At 37.2% G+C, this 26546-nt stretch overlaps 1 protein-coding gene and 1 non-coding gene across 6 annotated transcripts in view; one reads left to right on the forward strand and one right to left on the reverse strand.

The window, feature by feature from the left end:
* Nucleotides 1-26546, forward strand: part of ZNF638 (zinc finger protein 638) — a 152553-nt gene that overhangs the window by 100732 nt on the left and 25275 nt on the right. For all 5 annotated transcript variants that reach the window (XM_025353709.1, XM_025353710.1, XM_025353713.1 and 2 more), the window contains exons 9-16: nt 2961-3019; nt 3251-3303; nt 18456-18506; nt 21045-21116; nt 21892-21978; nt 22446-22514; nt 23202-23242; nt 24715-24846. In XM_025353709.1, coding sequence (XP_025209494.1) covers nt 2961-3019; nt 3251-3303; nt 18456-18506; nt 21045-21116; nt 21892-21978; nt 22446-22514; nt 23202-23242; nt 24715-24846 — 564 coding nt within the window. The remainder of the gene's footprint in view (nt 1-2960; nt 3020-3250; nt 3304-18455; nt 18507-21044; nt 21117-21891; nt 21979-22445; nt 22515-23201; nt 23243-24714; nt 24847-26546) is intronic.
* On the reverse strand, nt 2503-2606 carry LOC112605429. The gene has a single exon (XR_003115423.1). It is a non-coding gene; the product is annotated as a U6 spliceosomal RNA (small nuclear RNA).

Raw genomic sequence — 26546 nt, forward strand, 5'->3', positions numbered from 1 at the left:
TTGATGTGGAAAGAAGTAGGATCAGATTTCTAATAAAACCCTTTTAGCCATGAAATACTACTGCGGTTCAACCTTGTGCAAAAAAACCCAATTTTTAAAATTTCAATTCAGTGTTTTCAGCAGGATTCATGGGAACATTACAATTAAAATTGGAGCAAGTAGTCAACTAAGAAGATTGCATGGATATGAAAAATAGTGCTGGGCGTTAGTGAACAATTGAGCATTACAGAAAATCTAATGAATTAACAAGGAGATAAAAGCGAAAATATGCAATCAGAATTCGGATGAGAGGTTTTCATTTTAATTCTGAAACTATTTCTTATTAGTTAAGCATCTGTTACGCATCTGTTGTGTCAGGCATTGTAACATCTACAGAAGATGCAGTGGTGAGCAAGAGACGTGTGATCCTACTCTTGGTGTGAAAGTTTAAAAGAGTGAAAAATGATTAGAGGAAAGGCATGGTAGATATATTTAGAAGATGCAATCTGTACATAAGTGGAATTCCAGAAAGAAGACATCACTTAAATACTGAGGATTTTAAATTTCATGGTTATGGTGGGGCACCTTATAGTGATCTAGGCAGAAAACAGTTTAACTATACAAAGAAATAGTCTAGCCTTAGATGGCAGAGCAACACATTCTTAAGAGTTGGGTGGGAAAAAGATTGTGATTCATTGTAATTGAGTACATTCATTTCAAGTGGAATCCTAAGGTGTGTGTTAGGGCAGTATTTATTCTCAGACTTGCATGGACTTAGAAGGTATTTCACTAATACATCTTTTTCCAAAACATTAAAATGAAGAACGTAAGAAATGGAGAAGTTATTATATAAAATGTTGGCAGTGAACAATGAAACCAGTTAAACATAGACTAAAATCTAAATAATCATATTTTTATAAAATAAATTTCAAGAAATATCACTTAAAATTACCAGAAACACAATTTTCATCTGAAATGTATAATCAAAAATTGGAATGTAGCCAAGGAGTAAAGGCTAAAAGTTTCAACTTACACGTTGGAACTCAGTAGTTTCAAATTTCTTTTAAAATTGAAAGTTACCATTAGTAAAATAGAACTAGAACTAATTTCTTCTAAATAATTGAGTTGAAGGAATGTGTGGGATAAAATCCCATATAGTGCAAAAAGAAATGACGAGAGTGCCCAAAAAGAACAGAAAGTATAAAATTGCATGAGAACAGTTATGATGAAATTCAGATCAAGTTAACAAATATTTGCTGAATGTTAAAGCATGACTTTATGCACTGGAAATAGAATATTGAAGAAAACAAAGTCCCCGGTATCACAGAGTTTTAACTTCAAGGGATAGGGAGAGAAAGACCACAAATAAATTAAAAATGCATACATAAATTATGTTTGTTTTCAACCAGTGCTATGGTAAAAAAAATATTAGGAAAGGGGAATAGAAGTACTCTTGTTGGGAAATGAAGAGCTGTGCAACTTTCAGTAAGGTAGTTGGGGAAGATCTCATTGAAAAGGTGATATTTGAGCAAACACTTGAAGAAGATGAGGGAACAAACCACATCCTGGATTGAGAGCATTCCAGACAGAAGGAACAGCACCTGCAAAACCTATGCCTGTGTAGCATCTTAGAGGAGTAGAAAGGATGCTTGGGGGTTGGAGTGAAGAAATGTAGGAAGAAGTGTATTGTGGTTTGGGAGTTAGAAGGTAGGTGGAACATATGTTGTAAACTCTTAGAGGCCATTGTAAGAGGCCTCTGGCTTTTTTTCCTTGAGTCTAATGAGAAGTTTTGAGTTGAGTTGCAGAACAGCAGGTTCAGTCTGGTTTTATGTTGTGAATAGAGAGTGGGTGAATCCCAAGGACTGAAGCAGAGATGGTTAGGAGGCAGTTGTAGTAATCAAAGCAAAAGATAGCAGTAGATTAGACCAGGGTGATAGCAGTTGAACTTTAGACATCTGAAATGTCACAGTGCTATAAGAAACCATGTTTTTGAAAGATACAGTAGTTCCCCCTATCTGAGGCTTGGCTTTGCAGTTTTAGTGGTCAGTTGTGGTTTGAAAATACTGAATAGAAAATTCCAGAAATAATTAACATGTTTTAAATTGTGCCCCGTTCTGAGTAGCATGATGAAATTTCATGCAGTCCAACTCCAACCCACTGGGGCTGTGAATCATTGCTTTGTCTAGAGTTATCCATACTTTATATGCTATGTGCCCACTAGTGACTTAACAGCTGTCTTGGTTATCAGATTGACCGTCACTGTATTGCAGTGCTTTGTGTTTAAATAACCCTCATTTTACTTAATAATGGCCTTAAAGTGCAAGTATGGTGATGCTGGCAATTTGGATATGCCAAAGAGAAGCTGTAAAATGCTTCAAGTGAAAAGGTGAAAGTTCTCAACTTAATAAGGAAAGAAAAAAATTGTATGCTGAAGCTAAGATCTACAGTACAGTAAGATGTTTTGACAGACCATATTCACGTAAGTTTTATTACACTACATTGTTACAACTTTTTGTTTAAATTTAAAATATGGAATGCCTAACAAATACATGTGTCATCCTTGCACAGGGGCCATGCTAATTACGGTATCATTCCAATTTTAGTGTATGTGCTGCTGAAGAGAGCATTTTTCTGTTTTTTTTATTGATCTCTTACTATGTCTAATTCATAAATTAAACTTTCATGTATATATAGGAAAAAACATAGTATATATAGGGTTCAGCACTAGCACGGTTTCAAGGCATCCACCGGGGGTCTTGGATAAGGGGAAACTGAATGATAAGAAAACGCAGATGAGTTGTAAAAGATGAGATGTAAAATTAGGCTGTGTAATCACAAATTGAAAAAAAATGTCTTTATAAATAGAAAAAGGTAATAAGCATGTATCCTTTAGAATAGGAAGATTTTATATTTTTTTGTTCTATATTTTTAAAATTGCTTTATACTAAATTTCTTTTGTTCAAAATATTTTTCCTACATAGAACAAAGAGGTGAAGAGAAAGACTTTAGAGTCAAAGAAAGTATCTGCATCTACCTTAAAGTAAGTGACTCTGATTTCGTATGTGAGAATGAAATGTACATGTGACTTAAGAAATTTTAATTTTTAAAACTGCATTTTTAATATATTTTATCACTATAACTACAATTTAAGAGGGATATCACTCCAGTTGAATTATTTTAAACGTTTTTAGGTTTAAATATTACATTTTTAGGATTTTGAAGAACTTGGAATTCCTAAGTTGCTGCTAATTTTTTTTCTCCTTTTAAATAGAAGAGATGCAGATGCTTCAAAAGCTGTTGAAATTGTTACTTCAACTTCTGCTGGTAAGTTGTTACTTTTAACATTCTTTCAAATGAATGTATCTTGTCAGTTTAGTAGAAACTTAGATGATGATGCTAGGAAGACACTATTGTGCTTTAATGAAGGAGACCCAAATTACATTCTTTAATTGACCCATGTATTAAGCAGATGGTTAATATTTAGTGTTGTGTAATTACAGAATCTCTGCTGGAGTAAATACAACAAATCTAAGATAATGTATATGAAATGTCTATCCTAGTTCCATAGTTAATAGCTGCTTTTTACATGTTTAGGTTAGTTATGCAATATCTCCCTCCATCCCCTCCCGATAAACCCACAAGACAAAACCTGAGAAAGGTATGTTAAGATTGCTTATCTGGTCTCCTTTGATTTTGAAGGTTAATTGAGAGCCAAAAGGCAAGCAAAAAAGACTATCCAGAAATGGATATTATCATACTCATGTGATAAAATCTATTTCTTTATACTCAGGAAAATACTTGAAGCCATCATTATGAATCTAGTTAAATAAATATTGCATACAGTTTTATAATCCGAGTTCTCTTTTTTCTTAGTCCATTTAGGACTAGAAGGTGGAAAAAAGTTTTGAGACTAGTACTAGTGAGAATAAATAGCTCAATGCTGAAAGACAGGAAAGAAAAGCTAAAATAAGGCAGACACAAATTTAGGAACTTACATTGCATTTTGTATGTTCTGTTTGGGGAAGGTAAAAATATAGTGTGTTTTGGTTTTTCTGCCTGGAATGAGATAAGAATTTAGGTACTAAGTTTTACTAGTGAGGTGAAAATTGGATTGTATGGAATATCTCATTTCCCTGTAGTTTTTAGTTGCATAGAGTACTGAAGTATTGAAGGTTAGTAGAGATACTATGAATGGCTTCTGGAAGACAGTACATTTTGATTAAGATTTTAAATTAGGTAACGTTATGTGAAGAGATAAAATGTGGAGGCAGAAGATTACTTCATGTGGGGGACACATAACAAGGGTAACAAAGTGGAGTTATTCTACTGAAGGCCTTGAAGGGTCATGCTGAGAAGTTTTCAAATTTGACCCCATTAGTAGCATTTTCAGAATGTGTCGTATTAAAGATTAATTTCTGAAAGACGTTTTGGGTAAAAAAGTTTGGGGTGTGTGTTACAGCTATTTTTTCTCTTTTGAAAAAATAATTCACAGAACACGTTTTATGAAGTCCTTCAGGAAAGAAACCTATTTAGCTTTGTTTAATCCACTGTTTCTTAAGCTTGGCAAAAGTGCACTCTATTTTTTCTGTATAAGGGCTAGCAACAATTGGTACAGACTGGGAAATTGCAGTAGAGAATCTGGAGCCACTCACTAATTGTTTAGGATTCTTATATAGATTGGATAAATTGGAGAGATGTAAAAATCCCGCTGAGAAAACACAGTTGGGCTTCACTTTGGAATGATCAGGACCTGATGTGAAAAAGGTTAATTTAAGTGATGTGAGGAGGTAAAATTTGCATTTTATTGTATGGAATTTTTTAGTAAATGAGTTTAAAAAAATTTTTAAGTAATAAAAAATTTCCAAGTTTCAGTCCTGATAGGTTTTACTAAGAGTGTGATGATATTATTGATTACAATTGGAAAACTCACAGTGGTGTCTTTGAATTTGGGGGTAGGACCTTAGATTTCACCATTACCAAATTTCAGCTGTCACAGGTATCTGCTGGAGATAATTCTTTAGTCAGCCAATCATGTGGCATTGAAAGTGAGATACTTGGGAATTTTTTTAAGTTGGTCTAAATTTTGAAAAGCCAAGTACTTCCTTCCAATATAAATGTAGAAAGAAAAAGGAACCTCTAAACAGGACTGAGAAAGTGACAGGTGAGAAAGAAGGGTACTTGATAATTTTTTGAGATCTGCTCAGATTGAAGAGTGACAGGAAGAGTTAATTAGGGCAGTTTTAAGGATAAATTTGATTATAAGCACAGGGAGGAAGCAAGAGTGTAATTTGATCATAAATGGAAACATTAGAGCTCTTACCCAGTACTAATTAAAAAGAAAAATAGTAATTATTGAGTACCTATTATATGCCCATGATAGGGGGTACTTTGTAGAGGCTTAGGATGTATCAGTGCACCAAATAGGCATCCCACCAGACAGTTTACATTTTTAACTTGAGATGACAAATATAAAATATAAAATAAACATTAAATAACACAAGTTTTAGAAAATGAGAAGTTCTGTGACACAGAGCAAAAGCAGAACCAGGGTAAAGGTGATGCAGGATTAGTTTGTTTTAAAGTTAGAATTTAGTATACAAAATGAGGTAAAAATGACTTATTAAGTAGACAGGCCTACTAACACAATCTGTTCCAGAAGAGAGAAAACAAGGAAAAGAAGCCTAACATTTGTGGGTATGATATTTATGCTGGGCACATAGTATATTTATGTTACTTTGTTTAATCTTTCAAACCGTTCTTTGAGTTATAGTTAATGTTTGACTGGGTGCAGTGGCTTGTGCCTATAATCCCAGCACTTTGGGAGGTTGAGGTGGACGGATCACCTGAGGTCAGGAGTTCAAGACCAGCCTGGCCAACATGGTGAAACGTTGTCTCTGCTAAAAATACAAAGATTAGCCGTGTGTGGTGGTGGTAGTCCCAGCTACTCGGGAGGCCGAGGCACGAGAGTCTCTTGAATCTGGGAGGCAGGGGTTGCAGTGAGCCAAGATTGTGCCACTGCACTCCAGCCTGGATGACAAGAGCGAGACTCCACCTCAAAAAAATATATTGTTCTCATTTTCTAGAAGAGAGAGATTCAGAAAGGTTAAATGACTCAGGGTCACATGGAGGAGTTAGAATTTGAATGCAAAACTATGATTCCAAAGCTTTGTGCATATACTAAATTACCTCCCTCAGGAATGAAAACTTGTTGATCTCCTTGGATCACTACTTTTCTCCAGCCTTTCTAGTTTTCCTAACAATCTTTTCCTCTTCTCATGTCATACTTTTCTTCCTGGGTGGTTTCTTTTTTTTTTTTTTTTTTCTTTTATTGAGATGAAGTTTCATTCTGTTGCCTAGTCTGGAGTACAGTGGCATGATTTTGACTCACTGCAACCGCTGCCTCCCAGGTTCAAGTGATTCTCCTGCCTCACCCTCCCGAATAGCTGGGATTACACACATGCGACACTATGCCTGACTGATTTTTTTTTTTTTTAAGTAGACATGGGGTTTCACCATGTTGGCCAGGCTGGTCTCAAACTCCTGACCTTAAGTGATGCACCCACCTCGGCCTCCCAAAGTGCTGGGATTACAGGTGTGAGCCACCATGCCTGGCTCTCTTTCTGGGTGATTTCTTTCCTGTCAGTCTTTAAGGACATCTCCCATACATACATAAACTCTTCTATCCCCTTGAGTATACTCTTCTCATTTTCTTATATTACAGTTACTACTAATCATCCAGTAGAGTAATTCTTAACCCTGTCTTCTCTTTTCTTCTGTTTGACATAACTCGGATTTCGATAACATCCTTCCTCTTTTCAGCCGGTCAGTGGCAGATCTGTATTTTCCCTTGAATCTACTTCAGCTCTCAGATTCTTTATATGTAGCTTCATCATGCCTATAACTCTCTAATTCAGACCTATCGTCTCACGTTTGAACTTTTGAAGATAGCCTCCTGACTGGTATTTTTTATTCCATTCTCTGCTTTATTATACACATTGTTGCCCAGAGGTCTCTTTAAAGCAAATCTGATCATTCTACTTTTAGTGACCAGTGGAATAAAGTCCAAATTCATTGACTTTCCGTAAATTATTCTTTGCCCTTTGACCCCAGATTATCTTTTGAACCTATTAACAGTCAACTATGTACTATTTTCTAGTCACTCAGAATAGTTTATTTTCCATGTTATTTCATTGCTTCTTTATTTATGCTATTTGCATAGAATTGATATCTGACTTCATTTAACTTTAGTAAGCACTTAATAGGTCACAGGCAAGGTACTGAAGATAAAAAGTCAGTTAAGACTCCTTTTGGGGAGAGTTGGGGGACAGATTCTGATTTATCCTGTAAGGCTCATCTCTGATGAAACTTCCTTGATCGAATTATTTTTTTCTCTTTCTGTGGCTTTTCTCTTTTTTATAAATACTATGTCCCCTTTTCTTTTTACCTTTTCAATTCCCAGCTGAAAATGGCTTTCTTTTAAATCTAATTATAAAAATAATGAATGTTTGTTGTCAGTAATTTAAAATATTTCAGAAAATGTTTAAAGAAAGTGATTCACACCATTCAGAGATCTCTTGTTTGTTTGCTTAAGTCAGTTATTTCCACAGTAAAAACCCTCTGCTCACCTGTGGGAACTCCCACATGTGAGTTCCACCAAATCTTTTAGAAAGCAATATCGATTTCAGCTATACCATGGCATTCAGGGGAAGGGAAAGCTTCCTATAAAAGGGGGAATGAGAAAAGGTGGGGCAACAGGCTAATACATCAAATACTGACAAAGACACTACACACCTATCTGAAAGGCTAATATAAAAAATAATGATAGCACCAAATGCTGATGTGTATGTAGAAAAACTCATACATTGTGTGCAAGAGCAGTTGTGAAATAGTACAGCCATTCTGGAAAAGAGTGTGGAAGTTTAACTTAACAAAACTAAACATGTGCTTACTATGTGACTTACCACCTATACTCTCGAGCACTCATCCCAGAGAAATGAAAACTTACGCTCATACAAAAGCCTATACACGAATATTTATGGGTACTTTGTTTTTAATTGTCCCAAACTGGAAACAACCCAAATGTTCTTCAGTGGATGAATGACTATTTAAAAAAGTTTTATATTATAAAATTTCACGTATATCATATTGAAATGAAATTACAGAGAGAGAACAGATTAGTGATTGTCAGGGTTGGTGGGAGGGAGGTGGCTATTGCTATAAATGGGTTTTAGAAGAGATCATTATGAAGGAACTGTTCTGTATCTTGGCTGGTGGTAATCACACTGATATACACTTATGATAAAATTTCACAGAGCTAAGTACACATTGTGTGTAAAATGAGTGAAATCTGGATGTTGGTAGATGGTATCAATTGTATCAATTTTCTGTCTGTGATACTGTACTACAGTTATACAAAGTGTTAACCATTGGAGGGAAACTGGGTAAAGGGTATATGGGGTCTCTCCCTCTTACTTCATACAACTCCATGTGAATTTATAATTATCCCAAAGGTGAAAGTTAAGTATTTTTTTAAATGCTGACAGCTTTCATGAAACTGTAGAACAATTATATTTAGGAATAATAATGTTAAATTTTAGTGTAAAATTTTAACATACAGTGTCTGCGAGCACTTTGAATAATGGACTATTCTGTTGTATTGGAAGTATAAAGATGGTTCAAAATGAGGAAATCTGTTAATTCAGTTCTACCATATTAAAAAAAGGAACGTATGAACCTTTCCATAAACACTGAAAGGGGTATTAACTTCAACATCCATTTCTAGCATTTAAAAAAGAATTCTTAGCGTGGGCAACATAGTGAGACCTAGTCTGTATCAGAAATTAAGAAATTATCTGGGCATGTTGGCATGTGCCAGTTACTTGCAAGGCTGATCTGGGAGGATTGCTTAAGCCCAGGAGGTCGAGGCTTCAGTGAGCTGTGATTGTGCTACTGTACCCCAGCCTATGCAGCAGGGTGAGACCCTGTCTCCAAAAAAAAAAAAAGTTTCTTAAATATGGTATGTGTGTATATATACTTTTTTATGCACACACATATACAAGTACGCATATGTTAAAAGCCAGCATATGCATAATAATATGCTTAATAATGCATGAGATACATTCCCATTAAACTGAGACTATGTATCAGCACTTCTTTGAGTTAAAATAAATATTTTTTAAAACTAATAACCATTAACCAGTACAGTGTAATTCAGGAGGCATGGAAATTGGAAAGTAGGATACACCATTATTTGCAAATATGATAGTATGATGGAGAACCTAAGAGAATCAATTATACAGTGCTATTTAATTATAATTACCCATCTTAATTCTCTAATATGTAATGTTTAATTGCTTTATTTATAAAGAAGAGCTCCTTATGTAATCTAATATTAAATAGTCCATTTACAGTAAAAAAAGTAGAAGTTATAAAAAGAAAACTAAAATATTAAAAGGCATAAAATGAGTCTTAAATGAAAAAATAACCTTGGATAGAAGGCTTCACTGTTACAAAATGCCTTTTTTTTCTTTCTTTCTTTTCTTTTTTTTTTTCTGTTGCCCAGGCTGGAGTTCAGTTGTGGAATCTCAGTTCACTGCAGTCTCTACCTCCCAGGTTCAAGTGCTTCTTCTACCTCATCCTCCTGAGTAGCTGGTATTATAGGCCAGAACCACCTCGTCCAGCTAAACCTTTTTTTCTTTATACACTAAGTATAAAGAATAATAGCGATAAAACATTTTAAATTACATAAGCTGATTCTAAGTTTAAGAAATTAACATAAAAGAATAGGCAGGACAGTTCTTTAAAGAAAACAATGAAAACAGACTAACCACAATGAATATTAAAATATATTACAAAGTTCAAAGATTTAGAATCGTTTCACATAGTTATGTAGACAAAAAGTAGGACAGAAGAGAATCCAGAGATATTTCCCAAAACATACAGACCATCAGTAAATTTGTATGATATTTCATATTAGTTGAGAAACAATCAATTATTCATTAGCTACTTTTTTTTTTTTACTTTTGATTAAAGTAAAAGCACTCTGCTTGGTGCAGTGGCTCCCGCCTGTAATCCCAGCACTTTGGGAGGCCAAGGTGGCTGGATCACTTGAGGCCAGGAGTTTGAGACCGGCCTGGCCAACGTGGTAAAATCCCATCTCTACTAAAACAAAAATTAGCTGGGTGTGGTGGTGCTCTTCTGTAGACCCAGGTACCCAGGAGGCTGAGGCAGGAGAATCGCTTGAACCTGGGAGGCGGAGGTTGTAATGAGCTGAGATCATGCCACTCAGCCTGGGCAACAGAGCGAGACTCTATCTCAAAAAAAAAAAAAAGTAAAAGCACTTACATCAAACTGCAGTTGGATCAAAGATTTACTATGACACATAAGATGATAACAGTGTGGAGAATATTTTTGTAAAATTGAGGTTGAGAAGTTCTCAGGAAGACATTTGACTACATAAAATGTATTAGTGCATCAGTATTTTGAGTGACTTTTAAAAAAATTGTTAACCTATGTGTTAATTTTCTTAATATATAAGGAACTCTAATAAAAAATAAGAAAAAAGCCTCAACTCAAAAGATAAATTGGAAAATAGTATGATTAGGCAGATTATAGAGAAAGAAGTAGAGATGACTTTTAAACATAAGAAGATGGATACATCTACACTTACAATTAAAGAAAAAAAAATTCTACCAGTTTCCATTTAACATTGGGAAGGTTGATCATTTCAGTTAACCATGTTAGGCTTTTGAAGGAGATTGGTCAGGGTGGGGGGAAAAGTTATAAGGAGACACAAACCTTGGAAGTCCTGGGAGGTTTTGCAAAGCTTCAGGAGAGAATAAAGGCTGAAGGCAGCTGAATTCTCTTACCCTGAGGCTACGGGCAAATAATAAGGAATTTAGGTAAGTTTATTTACTTTTGCCGACCTTCGATCATCCGACCTTTGATCCTCCGACCTTTGATCATCTGACCTTTCATCATCTGCATGCAGGACTGCTCCCTCCAGTGGGGGCAGCAGTTACCCACAGATTGTGTTGGCTCCAGGCCTTCATCATTAAATCTGTACTGAATAAATACAAGCAGCTCCAGCTTATTGGGGCTGCATTCTCTCTTCGGAGTCTCTAAGGCCGAGCAGTTTCCTAGCCGCGCTCACGCAAAATACCTGTGTCTGCGTACTTTTTTCATCCGTCGCTCGGCCAGAGTCAGCGGATCAGACTCAGCAGCTGGTGCCCCTCGTGAGGAACGTTGCAAGGGATCACAGCGGAACCCCCGAAAATGAAGGCGAAGAGATTGTGCAGTCAGTAAGTCATTGGTGCCCGCTCGGGATATCCAAGTTCAGGGGAATTCTCAAGCTGGAGTTTCATCATGAGACAACAGCTATCCGCACAACAGAAACAGTATATAAAAGTATTGAAACAACTGCTTAAAGATAGCGGAGCCTCAATTTCACAGGCTCAGTTAAGGGACCTAATGCAAACTGTTGTTTCCCATAATCTATGGTTCCCAGCAGAAGGAACGCTGGACCTAGAACTCTGGGAACAAGTGGGGAAAAACCTTAAACAGTATCATACACAAGGGCAACGGATCCCAGTAATGTCTTTAACCGTATGGACCTTAGTTAGGGCTGCTTTGGCGCCGCTGTACACAGAAGAGCCCAAGAAGGGAAGGGAGGAGGAACCATCACCTACCTTAGTGCCACCGCCTCCTCCCTCATCACTGCCATTACTGGGTAAAGATACTAAAGAGGAAATGGAGGTTTTCCCTGAGCCCCCTCCCCCAATAAATTGGAAAAAAGACAAGGGATACACTACAGCTATGGGACCCTGTCTTAGGCAGGTGGCATTAGAAGGGGAGCTCTTAACCTGTCCGGAAATGCAAGATCACCAAGGCGATCAGGTATGTGAACCCATTTCTTTTGACACTTATAAAGATAAGAGAAAGCATTCGCGCAAACACAGCTGTTAGTCCATTTACGAAAGGATTAACTGAAGCCGTAGCAGACAACTTCTGTTTGGCCCCATGGGACTGGTCAGTGCTAACTAAAACAACTTTAGAGCCCAGTCAGTACCTCCTCTGGAAGGCAGAGTATGATGAGTTGTGTGAACAACAAGCCAACCAGAATCAATTGGCCAGGCAAGACATAACAGCTGCTGTGCTTCAGGGGAGGGGTTCCTATGCCAGTGTACAACAACAATTAAGTTTTGTTCCCTAAGCCTATGCACAAGTGTCTGTGTGTGCTCTCAGGGCTTGGAACCGAATTTCTGAAAGCGGAGTTCAACAGGGATCTTTTATAAATGTTCGACAAGGGCCTTAGGAGCCATTTGTTGAATTTATCAATTGGTTAACCCAGGCAATTAAGAGACAAATTAGTCAGCCCAGGGTGCTGATATCTTATTGTTGCAGTTGGTTTATGAAAATGTTAACGTCCACTGCCAGCAAGCAATGCAGACAGTCAGAGGAAAGGCAGCTACGGTCAGGGAACTTACATGAGCATGTCAACTGATGGGGACTGAAACACACAAAGCCAAAATATTGGCTATGGCAATAAAGCCTCCTAAAGTGAAAAGGGAGAAAAACCCAAATTGTTTTCTATGTGGAGAGCCAGGTTATATGAAGAGGTAACTCAGGAAAAGAACCCCCTTCTGTATGCCCCCGATGTAGAAAGGAGAAACATTGGGCAAATCAATGCAAGTCCAAATTTGAGAAGATGGCAACCCCATAAGTAATCAGGAAACTTCATGAGGGGCCAGCCCCAGGCCCTGCTCCAAACTTGGGCAGTGCCAGCAGCTTTCCTTGGTCAATTGGAAAGCCCACAGTCCACTCTTTCAGAACAGCCACCTCTGGGAGCACAGGATTGAACTTTTACTCTGCCCCAACGAATTAGTGCTAAAAGAAGGAGAAGACCCTAAAAGGGTTGCAGCAGGGATCTGGGGCCCACTGCCTCCAGAACGGTGGGATTGGTCCTAGGATGATCATCCAGTAAAGGAATCAGTGTGCTCACGAGAGTAATTGATAGTGATTTTCAAGGTGAGATATTAGTTATGATGGAATGTAAAGGTCAGTCTGCATATTCTTCCTCCTAAATCTAAAATAGCTCAGTTACTACTCTTACCATACTGGGTCCCCAGCGCCCAGGGAAAGGGTAAGGGAAGTTTGGAAGCACGGGAGCCATAGGAGTATATTGGAAAAAATTAATCACTGATCAGAGACCCATGATTACCTTAAAAATTGGAAATAAGAATTTTACTGGCCTACTGGATACAGGGGCAAATATTTCGATTATTAGTGATCAAAACTGGTCAGAAACTTGGCCTTGGGTCACTCAGAAACAAAAATTGTCGGCATCGGGGAAGTGCACACAGCCAAGCAGAGCAAGTGCCCCCTAACATTGCGATTTGGAGGGAAAAAACAGTTACAAAACTCTAATCATGACCGTCCCTGTTAACCTTGGGGATGGGACCTCTTAGCCCAGTGGGAGCTGCAAACCCCTTTCTAATAATGACCACTGTTGTTATTCCTCCCCTACCCCTGACGTGGCTGTCTCAAGATCCAATTTGGGTAAAACAGTGGCCTTTAAAGGGAGAGTAATTACAGTGAGCCCACAAATTAGTTGAGCAATTAAAAGCCAGCCATATAGAACTATCAAACAGCCCTTAGAATTTGCCCATTTTCATCATTCCCAAAAGGTCTGGCAAATGGAGACTTGCATGACTTACGGGCTGTCAGTGCTAATTTGCAACCTATGGGGCCTCTTCAACAGAGACTCCCTTCCCCTGTGACAATTCTTCAAGATTGGCCTATAGTCGATACTGACTTAGAAGACTGCTTTTATACATTCCTGTTAAAGAACAGGGCAGAGAATAATTTACATTTACCATACTAGCTATCAGTAACGAAAGGGCAGCTCACCAATTTCATTGGAAAATACTCCTCAAGGAATGCTGAGCAGTCCTACCATGTGTCAGCATCATGTAAATCAGGCTTTGCTCCCCAGTAGAAAAAAATTTCTTAATAATTAAGATTATTCATTTTGTGGATGGTATTTTACTAGCAGACCCAACAGCCAGTACTTTTAAATTTATATGCCTCTGTTGTAAACTTAAGTTTATATACCTCTGTTGTTAAGAGGTTAATCGTAGCACCTGAAAAAGTACAGATGTCCTCACCTTGGAAATATCTTGGATACATACTAACTTCCTGGTCAGTAAGACCTCAGAAGGTTAAATTAAATACTAGCAATTTACATACCTTAAATGATTATCAGAAATTACTGGGTGATATTAACTGGCATCCTCCTACCTTAGGCATAACTACTGATAAATTACAGAACCTGTTTTCTGTCCTAAAAGGCAATGCTGTCCTAGACTCACTCGGCATTTAACCCCTGCAGCAAAAAGGGAAATTGAGGAAATAGACCAAGTTATTTCTCAGAGGCATCTAGATCGCATAGATCCATGATATTCAGTTCAGTTGTTTGTTTTTCCTGCTAAACACTCCTCTACAGGATTAATAGGACAGATGGCCGCAGGGCTGCGCTTCCTAGAATGTGTGTTTTGCTCACATATTGGGACTAAAACACTATCTCACTATATCCAGCTAGTTAGTAAAGTCATCTATATGGGCCGCAGACGATGCAGTCTGTTGCTAGGTTATGACCCTGATGTCATAAGAATTTTCTTGAGTAAAAATTCGAAGCAGTCTTGCCTCAGCGCTCAGGGAGCTGAGGTTGGAGCCCTAATACTGGCCCTAGAAACCTATTCCTCTCAGCCCATTAACATTGTTAGTGACTCTTTATTTGTTGCAAAACCTTGAGATGGCGCTCATAAAGTCTGCTCTCGAGCCCACCCTGAGTGCACCTTTTCTTGGACTTCAGCAATTGCTGGATCAACATACACAGTCAATTTTATCACACATATTCCAGCCCACAGCTCACTGCCTTTCCCACTGGCTTATGGCAGTGATCAAGCAGACCTGCAGGTTATGACGTCACTGCTTGACCAAGCCACCCAGTCGAATCGATTTTTCCACCAAAATTAGAGAAACTTAATTGCAGCTTACCCCAAGACTAGCTAAACAAATTGTCCTGCAATACCCAGATAGCCAGCTCACAGGCACGTCCCCTCCTTCAACAGGTATTAATCGTAGAGGACTAGAACCTAATCAGTTACAGCAACAGATGTTACACACGTCCCTAAATTTGGAAAACTAAGATATGTACATATATCCGTTGATAACCAATTCCTACCTAATTAGCACACGCTCTTCCTGGAGAGTCCACCCGATATATCATTAAACACCTTTTAACTTTTGTGCTTATGGGGTGGCCCACAAAAATTAAAACTGATAATAATCTGGCTTATGCCAGCTCACATTTTCAACAATTTTGTCACAGGTGGAGCATCCAACATTCCACAGGCATCCCGTATAACCCCCAAGGACAGGCCATAATAGAACATGCCCTCTCCACCCTTAAAAATATGCTCAGGAAACAAAAGGGGAAAATGAGTAAGGACCCTGCAACACTAGTAGCACAAGCGTTATTTACGCTTAATTTCTTCAATTTAAATGATAGCTAAATCTTCTCAAGACATAAAACCCACAGTATTATGGAAAGATGTAAATAGTAATGTATGGTATGTCCAAATGAATTGCTAACATGGGGAAGATGATATGCTTGTGTTCACACCCCCTTCAGGCCCTCTTTGGATTCCAGCATGATGCATCAGACCATACCATGGCGTGGCTAGGACCCAACACGGTACCAGAAGTGAAGGAAATGACCCCACAGGACCCGCAGCTCCAGACAACACAGCTTCCTCAGACAACACAAGCCCCGGACATTACCTGGGGGATGCTGAAGAAGACAACTTACAAGGCTGAGCAAATCCTGCTCCAGACACAGAAACCATTCACTCCAGATAATTTGTTCCTTGCTTTGCTCTCTGGTGTAAGTTGCAACTCACATAGGATCCTTTTTAGGCTCTCGCTTTCCCTGCAACCCGTACCTGCTACACTCTGTTGGGCTCATCTCTTAGATCCGCCTTTCTTATGCCCTGTTACCTGGGCAGACACCCCCTTCCAGCCTCTAATAATGTAACTGCTTGGCTAGGAGGGATTGACTCACCCCTAGTAGGGTCCCTTATTAGTGGCACACATTGGACTAAGGTGCCAGGTAACACTACATATCACTCCACTGTCCTCCCACTGTGTGTAAGTTTTAAAAGTTCTAACCCTTACTGTGTACCTGCCCAAACAAAATTATGGGTACGTCATGGGCAAAGGAAATGCCTTAACATTCTTGGTTGCCAGTAGCCTCAAACCGGGCAATGCAATCAGTGCCACTTTCCCCAGCATTCCTCCCTGTGCTAAAGAACAAAGCCGGGAAAGTAATGGATTCCACTTCAGCTGGGAGGTCTGTCATGGGGGACAAGCCCTTAGTCTGCAGTTAGGCAATTTAATATCTTAGACTGGAGCCCCTGACGGTTGTTTACAGGGCGAACATACTGATGTTTGCGTCCATTGTGATACCAATCATAGTTTCGTGGCCATGTCCATTCCTTTATGGGATTTGGGCCAAAGAGGGGATGGGATATCCCAGACCCCAGGTAGAGTCCATGCCACCCCAAGACACTTTATGGCATCTGGGACATCTTAGCACCACCCTTACCACCTGGTATGGGACATACCATAATTCCAGTAACAGTTATGCTATAACCTTTATACATAATCACACAGATCAGTGCCTGATTTGCGCTACTCATCCATATGTTTTTCTTACGGGAACCAGTATTTCCATTACACCCCAAAACTCCATGTTTGTGACCTGAGTGCAAGGACAGGCTTGCTTCACCTCATGTATCACTAATTACAGTATATCTAATTTAAATATTACTAGTGTTATGGTATTAAGGAGGCAATCTGAGACATTCCTACCAGTCAGTTTGATACACTATTGGCAAGTTTCCTCTGCTTTTGCCACCTTAGAACATGCCATATCCCAGGTCAGACACAAAAGATTCATAGTTGCTCTTACAGCCTTTATAGTCTCAGCCGTAGTCATCCTACCAACTGCTAGTGTTGCTGTAGCATCTATTACTGAGTCAGTACAAACAGCTACTTGTGTAGATAACTTGACCAGAAATGTGTCTAATGAACTTATTCTACAACGGGGTATAAATCATAAGGTTCCTCCACATCTGCAAGCCCTCGAGACTGCCTTGGAACATGTAGGGGAGTGACAAGATGGCGCTGGCATTCTGACAGCAATTAAACCGACTGGGAGCATAAGCATATCTCTGTCACCTCTCTACCATGGAGCCAGTCAATACATAGTTGGGATGAGGTGAAACACCTCTGGGTGACCTTACATGATAATTTAACAGCAGTCGTAAAGCAACTTAAATCTAGAATTGCTAAGTGCCATAGATCCACATGCCCAACAGACAGCCATATGGAAGGATGTGCAAGAACATCTCTCCTGGATAGACTCCCACTCCTTGATTAGAAAAAGATATCACTAATTATACTCATGTTTGTCTTACGTTATTTACCAATTCTAGGATGCAAAGCCGGAATACGAGCAGTAATCGCTACGCCTGACAAACCTGTTGCTGCACACATCTGTACTCTTCAATCAACAATACTCTTCAATCAACAAAACCTGATGCAAAAAACAGAAAAGGGGGAGATGCAGGAGATCAGTCAGGGTGATGGGAAAAGTTATAAGGAGAGACGCAAACCTTCTTGGAAGTCCGGGAGGTTTTGCAAAGCTTCAGGAGAGAATACAGGCTGAAGGCAGCTAAATTCTCTTACCCTGATGCTAAGGGCAAGAAGTAGGTAACAAAGGAGTGTAAAGGAATTTATCTAGACAAGTTTATTTACTTTTGCAGACGTTTAATCATCCTATCCGTGCACGCAGGACTGCTCCCAAGGATGGGGGGAAGGGGCGACAAGTACCTACAGATTGTGTTGGCTCCAGGCCTTTGTCATTAAATCTGTACTGAATAAATACAAGCGGCTCCAGCTTATCAGGGCTGCATTCTGTCTTCGGTGTCTCTAAGGCCAAGCAGTCCCCTAGCCGCACTCATGCAAAATACCTGTGTCTGTGTACTTTTTTCATCCGTCGCTCAGCCTGAGTCTGTGGGTCAGACTTGGCAGGATTTTAACTTGATATATTGTGTGTGTTTGGAATTGGGGAATAATTCCTATGCTTATGTACTATTGATGGGAATATTAATTGGTTCAGCCTTTCTGGAGGTCAGTCTAATGTTAATCGTTAAAATTTAAATCTGTATGCCTTTTGACACATCAAGTTCATATCTAAGAATTTGCCCCCATAGTAATTCCATGGACATACAAAGATGAGTATAGGGATGTTTCTTGCAGGGTTCTTTCTAAATTATTGCTAGGTTGACTTAACTAAATCCAAATGATGTTATTTGTAATGTAGTACTTAAATGTTTTTCTTGTTATTTTAGCCAAAACTGGACAAGCCAAGGCATCTGTAGCCAAAGTAAACAAATCTGCAGGTATGTTTTTTAAATTAGGATTCTAGACTATTAAAACTTCAAAGTATTTTAAAATCGTATGGTAGTAGTCTTGGATTTCACATGACGTAGTCTGTATTGAATGCATGCTAATCTTTGAGATTTATAATCATCTAGCAGTTTTGAGAAATGATATTTACTAGATAATGCTCCTATAGTAATTATTGAAATAATTTAACTGCAGAAATTTCTCATGGTGAATATCACATATTTTCCTCTTTCTCTTTTATTGAGATCTCTCTTCCTTTCTTTCATACAATAGTTTAATAAATATGATCCCTTATGGTTTTTGTGAGCTATGGTGGGATTTTAGGTAATAATTAAGTTTTTTTCTCTTTTCCCTGGCATAATCCTTTCCAGTTTGTCTCCCATTTCTGCTAAACCCACATTAATTCAGGGTCATTTCTTTTAAGTGAATAGAGATCAGTGTATTAAATTATCTTTCAAGTTGGGCATGGTGGCTCACGCCTATAATCCCATCACTTTGGGAGGCCGAAGGGGATGGATCACCTGAAGTCAGGAGTTAAGAGTCCAGCCTGGCCAACAAGGTGAAATTCTGTCTCTACTGAAAATACAAAAAAATTAGCCAGGTGCCAGTGGTGCACACCTGTAATCTCAGCTACTAGGAAGGCTGGGGCAGGAGAATCGCTTGAACCTGGAACCTGGGAGGTGGAAGTTGCCGTGAGCCGAGATCTCACCACTGCACTCCAGCCTAGGGAGACTCTGTCTCAAATAAATAAACAAATAATCTTTCATATAATATTAAAAAGGAAAGGAAACAGCCTGGAACTGGCAAAAATCATTATTAGTGGCAGATCCAGAATTTTCATATAGTAGTTTCTTAGAAGCAGTAATTTGAGTGGGTCATGGGTGGCTAGGAAACTTGTCTTGAAGCTAGTGGGTCATGGGTGGCTGGGAAACTTGTCTTGAAGCTGCATTTATTTTGCTAACACTTTGCTGTTACTTTGATACCAAGTGTATGGAATCACTGGGGATGTGGTAGACTGGGATTAAGCTGATGGCCACTCCTTTACTTGCTGGAAATTAATGCCGGCTATTTTTTATTTTTTCCTTAAGTCCCAGTACCCAGATAGAAGTTATAAAGTGAATTGACTTGTGATAATAACATAGGGATAGTGAAAGAAATATCTTAAGGGCTCACTGAGGCTCAGTTTACTGCAGTGTGGCAAAAGTCGTGAATGACTAAGAATTGACAAGCTAGGTGACAAGCTATAAGGATTTGTATTGTTCTTTTTGAGCAAAGATTATGGACTGTCTTGAATATAAAGGGTGGATTTGTAAATTGGTTCAGTTGATTTTTGTAGATGTCAGTGAATGTTTTTTGTATGATTTTTCAAAGTATGATTGTATTCTCATAAGGTTCCTGTTACGTAATTCTGGCAATCATCACCCTTATATATAGGGAAATATGTACACAAATCTGTTAGTGCCCCAAAGCTTCTCAATATAAATTGGAGTTTAGTTTAGATCTGTTGATTTTTGGTCTTGGGCTTTTTCCTCATCCATTCTTGCTAGTTGTTATGAATCCTAATTTCGAAGTTAAATCTTGTGTTGCTCTCTGAATGGAAAGTGTTTGGGCTCTGACAGTCTTCTACAACACTTTGATGATCCCATCTTTATAAACAGCACCATCTTGGAAAATAGGCCATAGTAATAGATAATGTAGGTACAAATAATGGTCAGAGCAATTTAAATAGTCCTGTACAGCTAGGAAACTGTAGGAATGAGTCAAAACAATCTTTATATGACCTCACCATGATATAAGTGTTCTTGAATGCTTTTTAATCAATTAGGAGCCATGGAAGCATGGGTTGGGAGGATCTAGGTTTAACTGCTTTTGGAACTGCTAAAAGTATGGGATTGTTTTTATGTCCTTGGAATTAGTAATTTTGCTTCTAGTTGATCCACACGTTCAGAAATTTATTTAACTTGCATGAATGCTGTTTTAAGTACAGGTTGAGTATCCCTTATCCAAAATGGTTGGGAGCAGAAGTGTTTTAGATTTTGGATTTTTTTCAGATTTTGGAATGTTTGCATATATATAATGAAATACCTGGGGGATGGGAGCCAAGTCTAAACGTGAAATTCATTTATGTTTCATATACACCTTAGCCTGAAGGCAATTTTACACAGTGTTTTAAATAATATTGTGCATGAAACAAAGTTTTTTTTAAGTACTTATGTGGGAATTTCCCTCTTGTGTCATGTCAGCAGCACTCACGGTTTCAGGTTTTGGAACATTTCAGATTTTGGATTTTCAGATTAGGGATGTTTAACCTATACCCCAGTAGGGAGGTAGATTCTTATTTCAGTGATTTCTTTTTTCTGAAGAAATCATCATCATTGCTAGATTTAGAAAACGGCCTATGTCCCAAAGATGATTTTATGTTTTGAATAAAATATAGTCTATTGTTCTTATATTTTTTTCTCTGTGAAGTTCTTTGGGGATTGTTGATACAGTTAAGTAAACCAGTTTTGACTGCAGCTTTTGTGATTTAGGGAAATCAGCAAGTTCTGTAAAATCTGTGGTAACGGTAGCTGCTAAAGGTAATAAAGCTTCAATCAAAACAGGTAAGACTATTGGGGAGGAGAGATTTTATTGTTTATTCTTTATTCACGTTTTAAATTCGTATAATAGTTGTTAGCATCTAATACTTGAATAGTTTAGTAGATATTTCCTTGATATTTAAAACCTGACCCATTTTGTTGGAATTTTGTCTTTGGCAAATAGGCAGATACATTTTTGTGCATGTAAACAATCACATAAATATGCAGCTATATAACTGTACATTTTTGACAGCTTTGTAATCACAGGTTGCTCTGTCGTTTCCCTCCATAAATGGTTTAAATCTTTGTTTCCCTCTTTTTTTTAGAGTTGTCAATTCATATTGCCATCTCCAGTTTGTACAATTTCTTAGATGCTTGTTACTTTTAAAAAGATTATGTTAGGAGAATTCATTTTTTTCCATAAAGAAATGGAATACTATTTAAAATAAATGTAGCACCTTGGAACTAGAGCAATCTTTTTAGTAGTATCTTTCCTAATAGACTAATTCTAAAGAATCTTTGCAGAAATTACACAGTATTATTTTTGTGTGTATGTGATTATGATGTTGGTCTGCCATGTGAAAGTTAAAGATGTGGCTTTTTTGAGGGCATCACCAAAAAGTTGTATCTTGACTTAATCTTATTGGGAAAGAGGTACTGAAAATAAATAGAAATAATGAATATTTAGAAAAGGGCTGCTTTTGTAATAAAGTCAAACTAATTTACTAATACATTAGTGTGAAACATGCTAAATGATTTAACAGACCTTTAGAATAATGGCTCACTGTACTTTTACAAGCAAAATCTGGTGGGAAGAAGTCTCTAGAAGCCAAAAAGACTGGGAATGTCAAAAACAAAGACTCTAACAAACCTGTGACCGTACCAGGTAAGCTTGAAATGTAGTCTTTCAGTGCTTTGTTTTGTTTTTTTTTTTTTCACTTTTTAAGTTCAGGGGTACATGTGCAGGTTTCTTAAATAGGTAAACGTGTCATGGGGGTTTGTTGTACAGATTATTTTGTCACCCAGGTATTAAGCCCAGCACCATTAGTTATTTTTCCTGATCCTCTCCCTCCTCCCACCCTCCACCTTCCAATAGGCCCCAGTGTGTGTGGTTTCCCTCTATGGGTCCATTTATTTTCTTTAGATCATCTTTAAGGTATATTTTGAAATTTTGCCTAAAAATTATCAAAGTGGGGATTGCTGTCTTTTGTTTTTCAAAGAGAGATGTTTGACTTAGGTCAGCCTAAGGAGACTTGAAATGTCAAAATAAACTAGCTTAAGTTGCTGTTTAGATTCATTAGTTTAATTATATTAGTGTTTTACTAGACTATTAAAGCAGACTATTTGATGCAGGAAACTCTGAAATAAAGACCAGTATTGAAGTCAAAGCCACTGAAGACTGTGCTAAAGAAGCTATTTGTGGTAGGTCAATAGAAATTTAATTTGTTCTTTTTTTTTTTTTTTTTGAGACGGAGTCTCGCTCTGTCTCCCGGGCTGGAGTTGCAGTGGCCGGATCTCAGCTCACTGCAAGCTCCGCCTCCTGGGTTCACGCCATTCTCCTGCCTCAGCCTCCCGAGTAGCTGGGACTACAGGCGCCGCCACCTCGCCCGGCTAGTTTTTTGTATTTTTTAGTAGAGACGGGGTTTCACCATGTTCACCAGGATGGTCTCGATCTCCTGACCTCGTGATCCACCCGTCTCGGCCTCCCAAAGTGCTGGGATTACAGGCTTGAGCCACCGCGCCCGGCCTAATTTGTTCTTTTATGTTTAAAGGTAGAAGGAAAGTTAACATTTTTAGAAAAGAAATTCTTAATTTAGTGTCTCCCCAACGCATTTACTTATTTTAATTACCAATGCCATACCTAAGTGAAATTAAGATTATTATGATTCATGTCTGTATCTCTTAATCTGAAATTTTGATCTGAAAAAGAATGAAATTTAAATGTATTTTTTAAAAGTCAGTGTCACTTTTGTAGTTATTTTGTTACATAGTTATTCTCTAGACTTTTGTATTATATGTTTTCATGTAGCTACTGTTTAATCTATTGTGGAATAAAGTGGGATCTTGATAAATATGTCTGCATCATTTTAAATTTTATTTTGTATTAAGATGCTGCTTTGGAGACCACAGAAAATGAACCAGTTAGCAAGGTCAGTTTCCATATTTTATTTATTTCTTTAAAGCTCAAGACATTTTAATAAAAGATGTTTTTCTTATAAAGCCAGGTAAAAAATTCACGGTATTTGGCATGTGAGAATTCCAGTCATTTATGACTTTTAACACATGATTTTTAAAAAGGAAAAGAGAAAAAAATGTGATTTTAGCTCAGAAACCCTGAGGTGCAGAGTTAAGTCACAAAAATTAGGAACAGATCATCAACAAATGTACATGTGTTTTGAAGATTACTATTCATTGAAAACAACATGTTATGCCAAAATGGGTTTTGGGTAGACAGTAGTTGGTTAAATTAGAATCAGTAGAATTTTGTGAAATCTGTTTTTTTCTTAGAGGTAAATGGGAGATATGTTAATGGTTAGAATACCAGTTGTTTGCATTTGTGGAGAAGCAAGTGGAGTTTGCAGTTTTATGTAAAGGACAGAAAGTTCACTTAATAATTGTTTTCTTGTGTTTATGTATATTATTATGAATACATTACAGTGATTAATGTACATTTTACTGGTGTAGATTTTTAGATCCTTCAGGTGTTGAGCATAAGTTTATTTTTGTCTGGTAGAGCCATTCTTCAAGTAGTAACTAAGTAGTAAGTCTTACTTTAGGAAGAGTATTTTATAGTACCAATTTAGTTTAAAGTCACACTAAACTGGTTTATGAAAATTGTAACTTCCTGCCTTTTTTTTTCCCCTAGAGATCAAAAATTGCCAAGTTGACTATAACACATCATCTTTAGAAATTTCCCCAATAAGCATGAAAGGAATAATTGGCATTGATGAGAGGGTTACCTTGAAGAATAAAATAGATCTGAGAGAAGGGATGGCAGAAAACAAAGTGCTTAATTGCATTGAGGATTGGGTTATGGGGTAAAGATTCTCAGGAGCTTTTTTATTATTTATTGCCTAAAAGTGATTATCTTATTCAGGAGGATAAAAGGATACACACTGATTTGGAGCTTGGGGATATTATCACAAGGCACAGGGATGGCGACAGTATATGAAAGGAAGCAGTTGTAGCCAGAAACAAATGAACTTGTGTTTGAAAACAGTGGGTGACAGCTGCTTGGGTGACTGAGACACAAGAATCACTTGCACCTGGGAGATGGAGCTTGCAGTGAGCCAAGGTTGCACTACTGCACTCCAGCCTGGGCAACAGAGCAAGACTCTCAAAAAAAAACGGTGGGTGAAAAAGAGACCAGCAGACCTGAACTAGATGACAGATGGTATAACTACAATTAGTCTGTGTACTCTTGAAGAGTGTAAATTTGCAAGCTTTTTTGCTTTTCTTTTTAATTTGAGGTTCAGACCAGCCTCTTGAGTTTATCAGACTTTCCTCTGTATTAAATGCAACGATATACTAACATAAAACATGATAATACAGTATAAACTTAAGTAAATATAAAAGCAATTAAAGAAATTTTAATACCAGGTTTTAAAAATTTGTTTTGAAGGAAACAGAAGAAATGTGTGTGATGCTTATCTCTAATTTGCCTAATAAAGGATATTCTATAGAAGAAGTTTATGACTTAGCAAAACCATTTGGTGGTTTAAAGGATATCTTGATTTTATCATCTCATAAAAAGGTAAGAGTTGATTAATAGCTGTTCATATCCTCTGCAAGCAGGCTTTGAAAAACACTACATTTACTTACAAAACTAAAAAGAAAGTGTTTAAAAGCAGTATCTCAAAGTAAACTTCCAAGCTAAGGGATTTTAAAATATAAAATACAAATATCCTGTATTTTAGTATTGTTGTAATGAGACATAGTTTTAATGATGGGGACAGATGGCTTTCTAATATGTCAAAGTTTTACTCAAGATTTTAGTTTAATAGGAAATGTTTTATATCTTCAATGTGTTTAATAAATAGGAAATGTTTTATATCTTTAATATGTTTAATATATAACTATATGTATGAGAAAGGCTTATACCAGCAAACTTTATCTATTTTGGCTTTTTAGGAAGCTATATTTGTAAGATTTTGTAGATCATTCTTCTACTTGTATTTCATACTCTTTCTGCTCTTTTATCAGTGATACTCAAATGGGAAGTAACCATTTTCAGACTCAGACTAATGATGTCATCAATACTTAAAACAATCTAGATTTATCTTTATGTTCTAAATTTTCTATAAGCGTGTGTTGGCTTTGTGTTTTTAAAACAACACATTAAAATGTATGTAATAATCAACTTGTAGAAAGTATGTTTAATCGAGCGAGATTTCAGGAAGTAGTTTAAGTCATGGAAATGACACCATTAGAATAGTGGGAAGAAGTGTTCTTAAAATAGAAAGGAGTTGGTAGTCACTAGAGATCTTTGAAAGTAGAATAGGATATATGTTTTGAGGCACTCAGAGCCAGTGTGCTTGAGAAAATGGTAGAAGAGAATGAGTACGAGTTATATGTAATTTCACGTTATGTTAAAAGTAGATTATTTGAATGATCGCAGAGCTCAGTAAATACACTAAAACCCATTGCATTGTGTACAGCGATTGAACTTTAAACCTAAGTTATCTGCCCAGTTTTGAGTGGAGTTGAGTAAAATTAAAATATTTGGAGACTTAATGAAACTACTTTAAACATTTATGAAATTAAAATTAACAAATTAAAATGAAAATTTAAAAACTGAAGAGTATTTGTTTTTAGGAACAGGATTCACATCTATATTATGCAGTAACATTTTAAAGCTACAATAAATAACTAGACAAACAACCTTAAGAGATAATTCATTTCAAATAGGCTTACAACTAAAAGTAAACATACAGCTTTCTACCTCATTAACTATCAAATATATGGAAGAAGTTTCAACCTCTACTTACCAAGGTGTGAAAATTAAAGCCAAAATGTATGGAGCTACAGCTTTATACCTATGAAAATAACAGAATGAAAAATGACTTCACAATTATTACACTTTTTTTGGTTCTTTATTTCTCATATTTCTCATATTTTGTCAATAAATTTATTTACTCAAGAAATACTAATATTGATTAGAAATGTATCTGCTACATGCCAGATACTGCTCTAGGTACTAAGGATACAGTGTTGAATAAGATTTTTCTTAATGTCAGTGGCTAGAATGTCTCTTCTTTTTTCTCTCTTTAGTTTGCCTTAGTATAGTAAGTTTAGTCATTCATTATTTCTTGGTTATGGTTGTAATATTCTTAGTCTTTGGGCCTCATTTTTCTGAGGACTGCCTTTTGTATCTTAAAAATATTTACTAAGTTGTTCAATTCACTTGACTTTGAAGTAGTTTGTTTATACTTGTAAGTCTGTTTTTGAGAAAAA

Source organism: Theropithecus gelada, chromosome 13 (assembly GCF_003255815.1).
Source record: "Theropithecus gelada isolate Dixy chromosome 13, Tgel_1.0, whole genome shotgun sequence".
NCBI classification, from domain to species: Eukaryota; Metazoa; Chordata; class Mammalia; order Primates; family Cercopithecidae; genus Theropithecus; species Theropithecus gelada.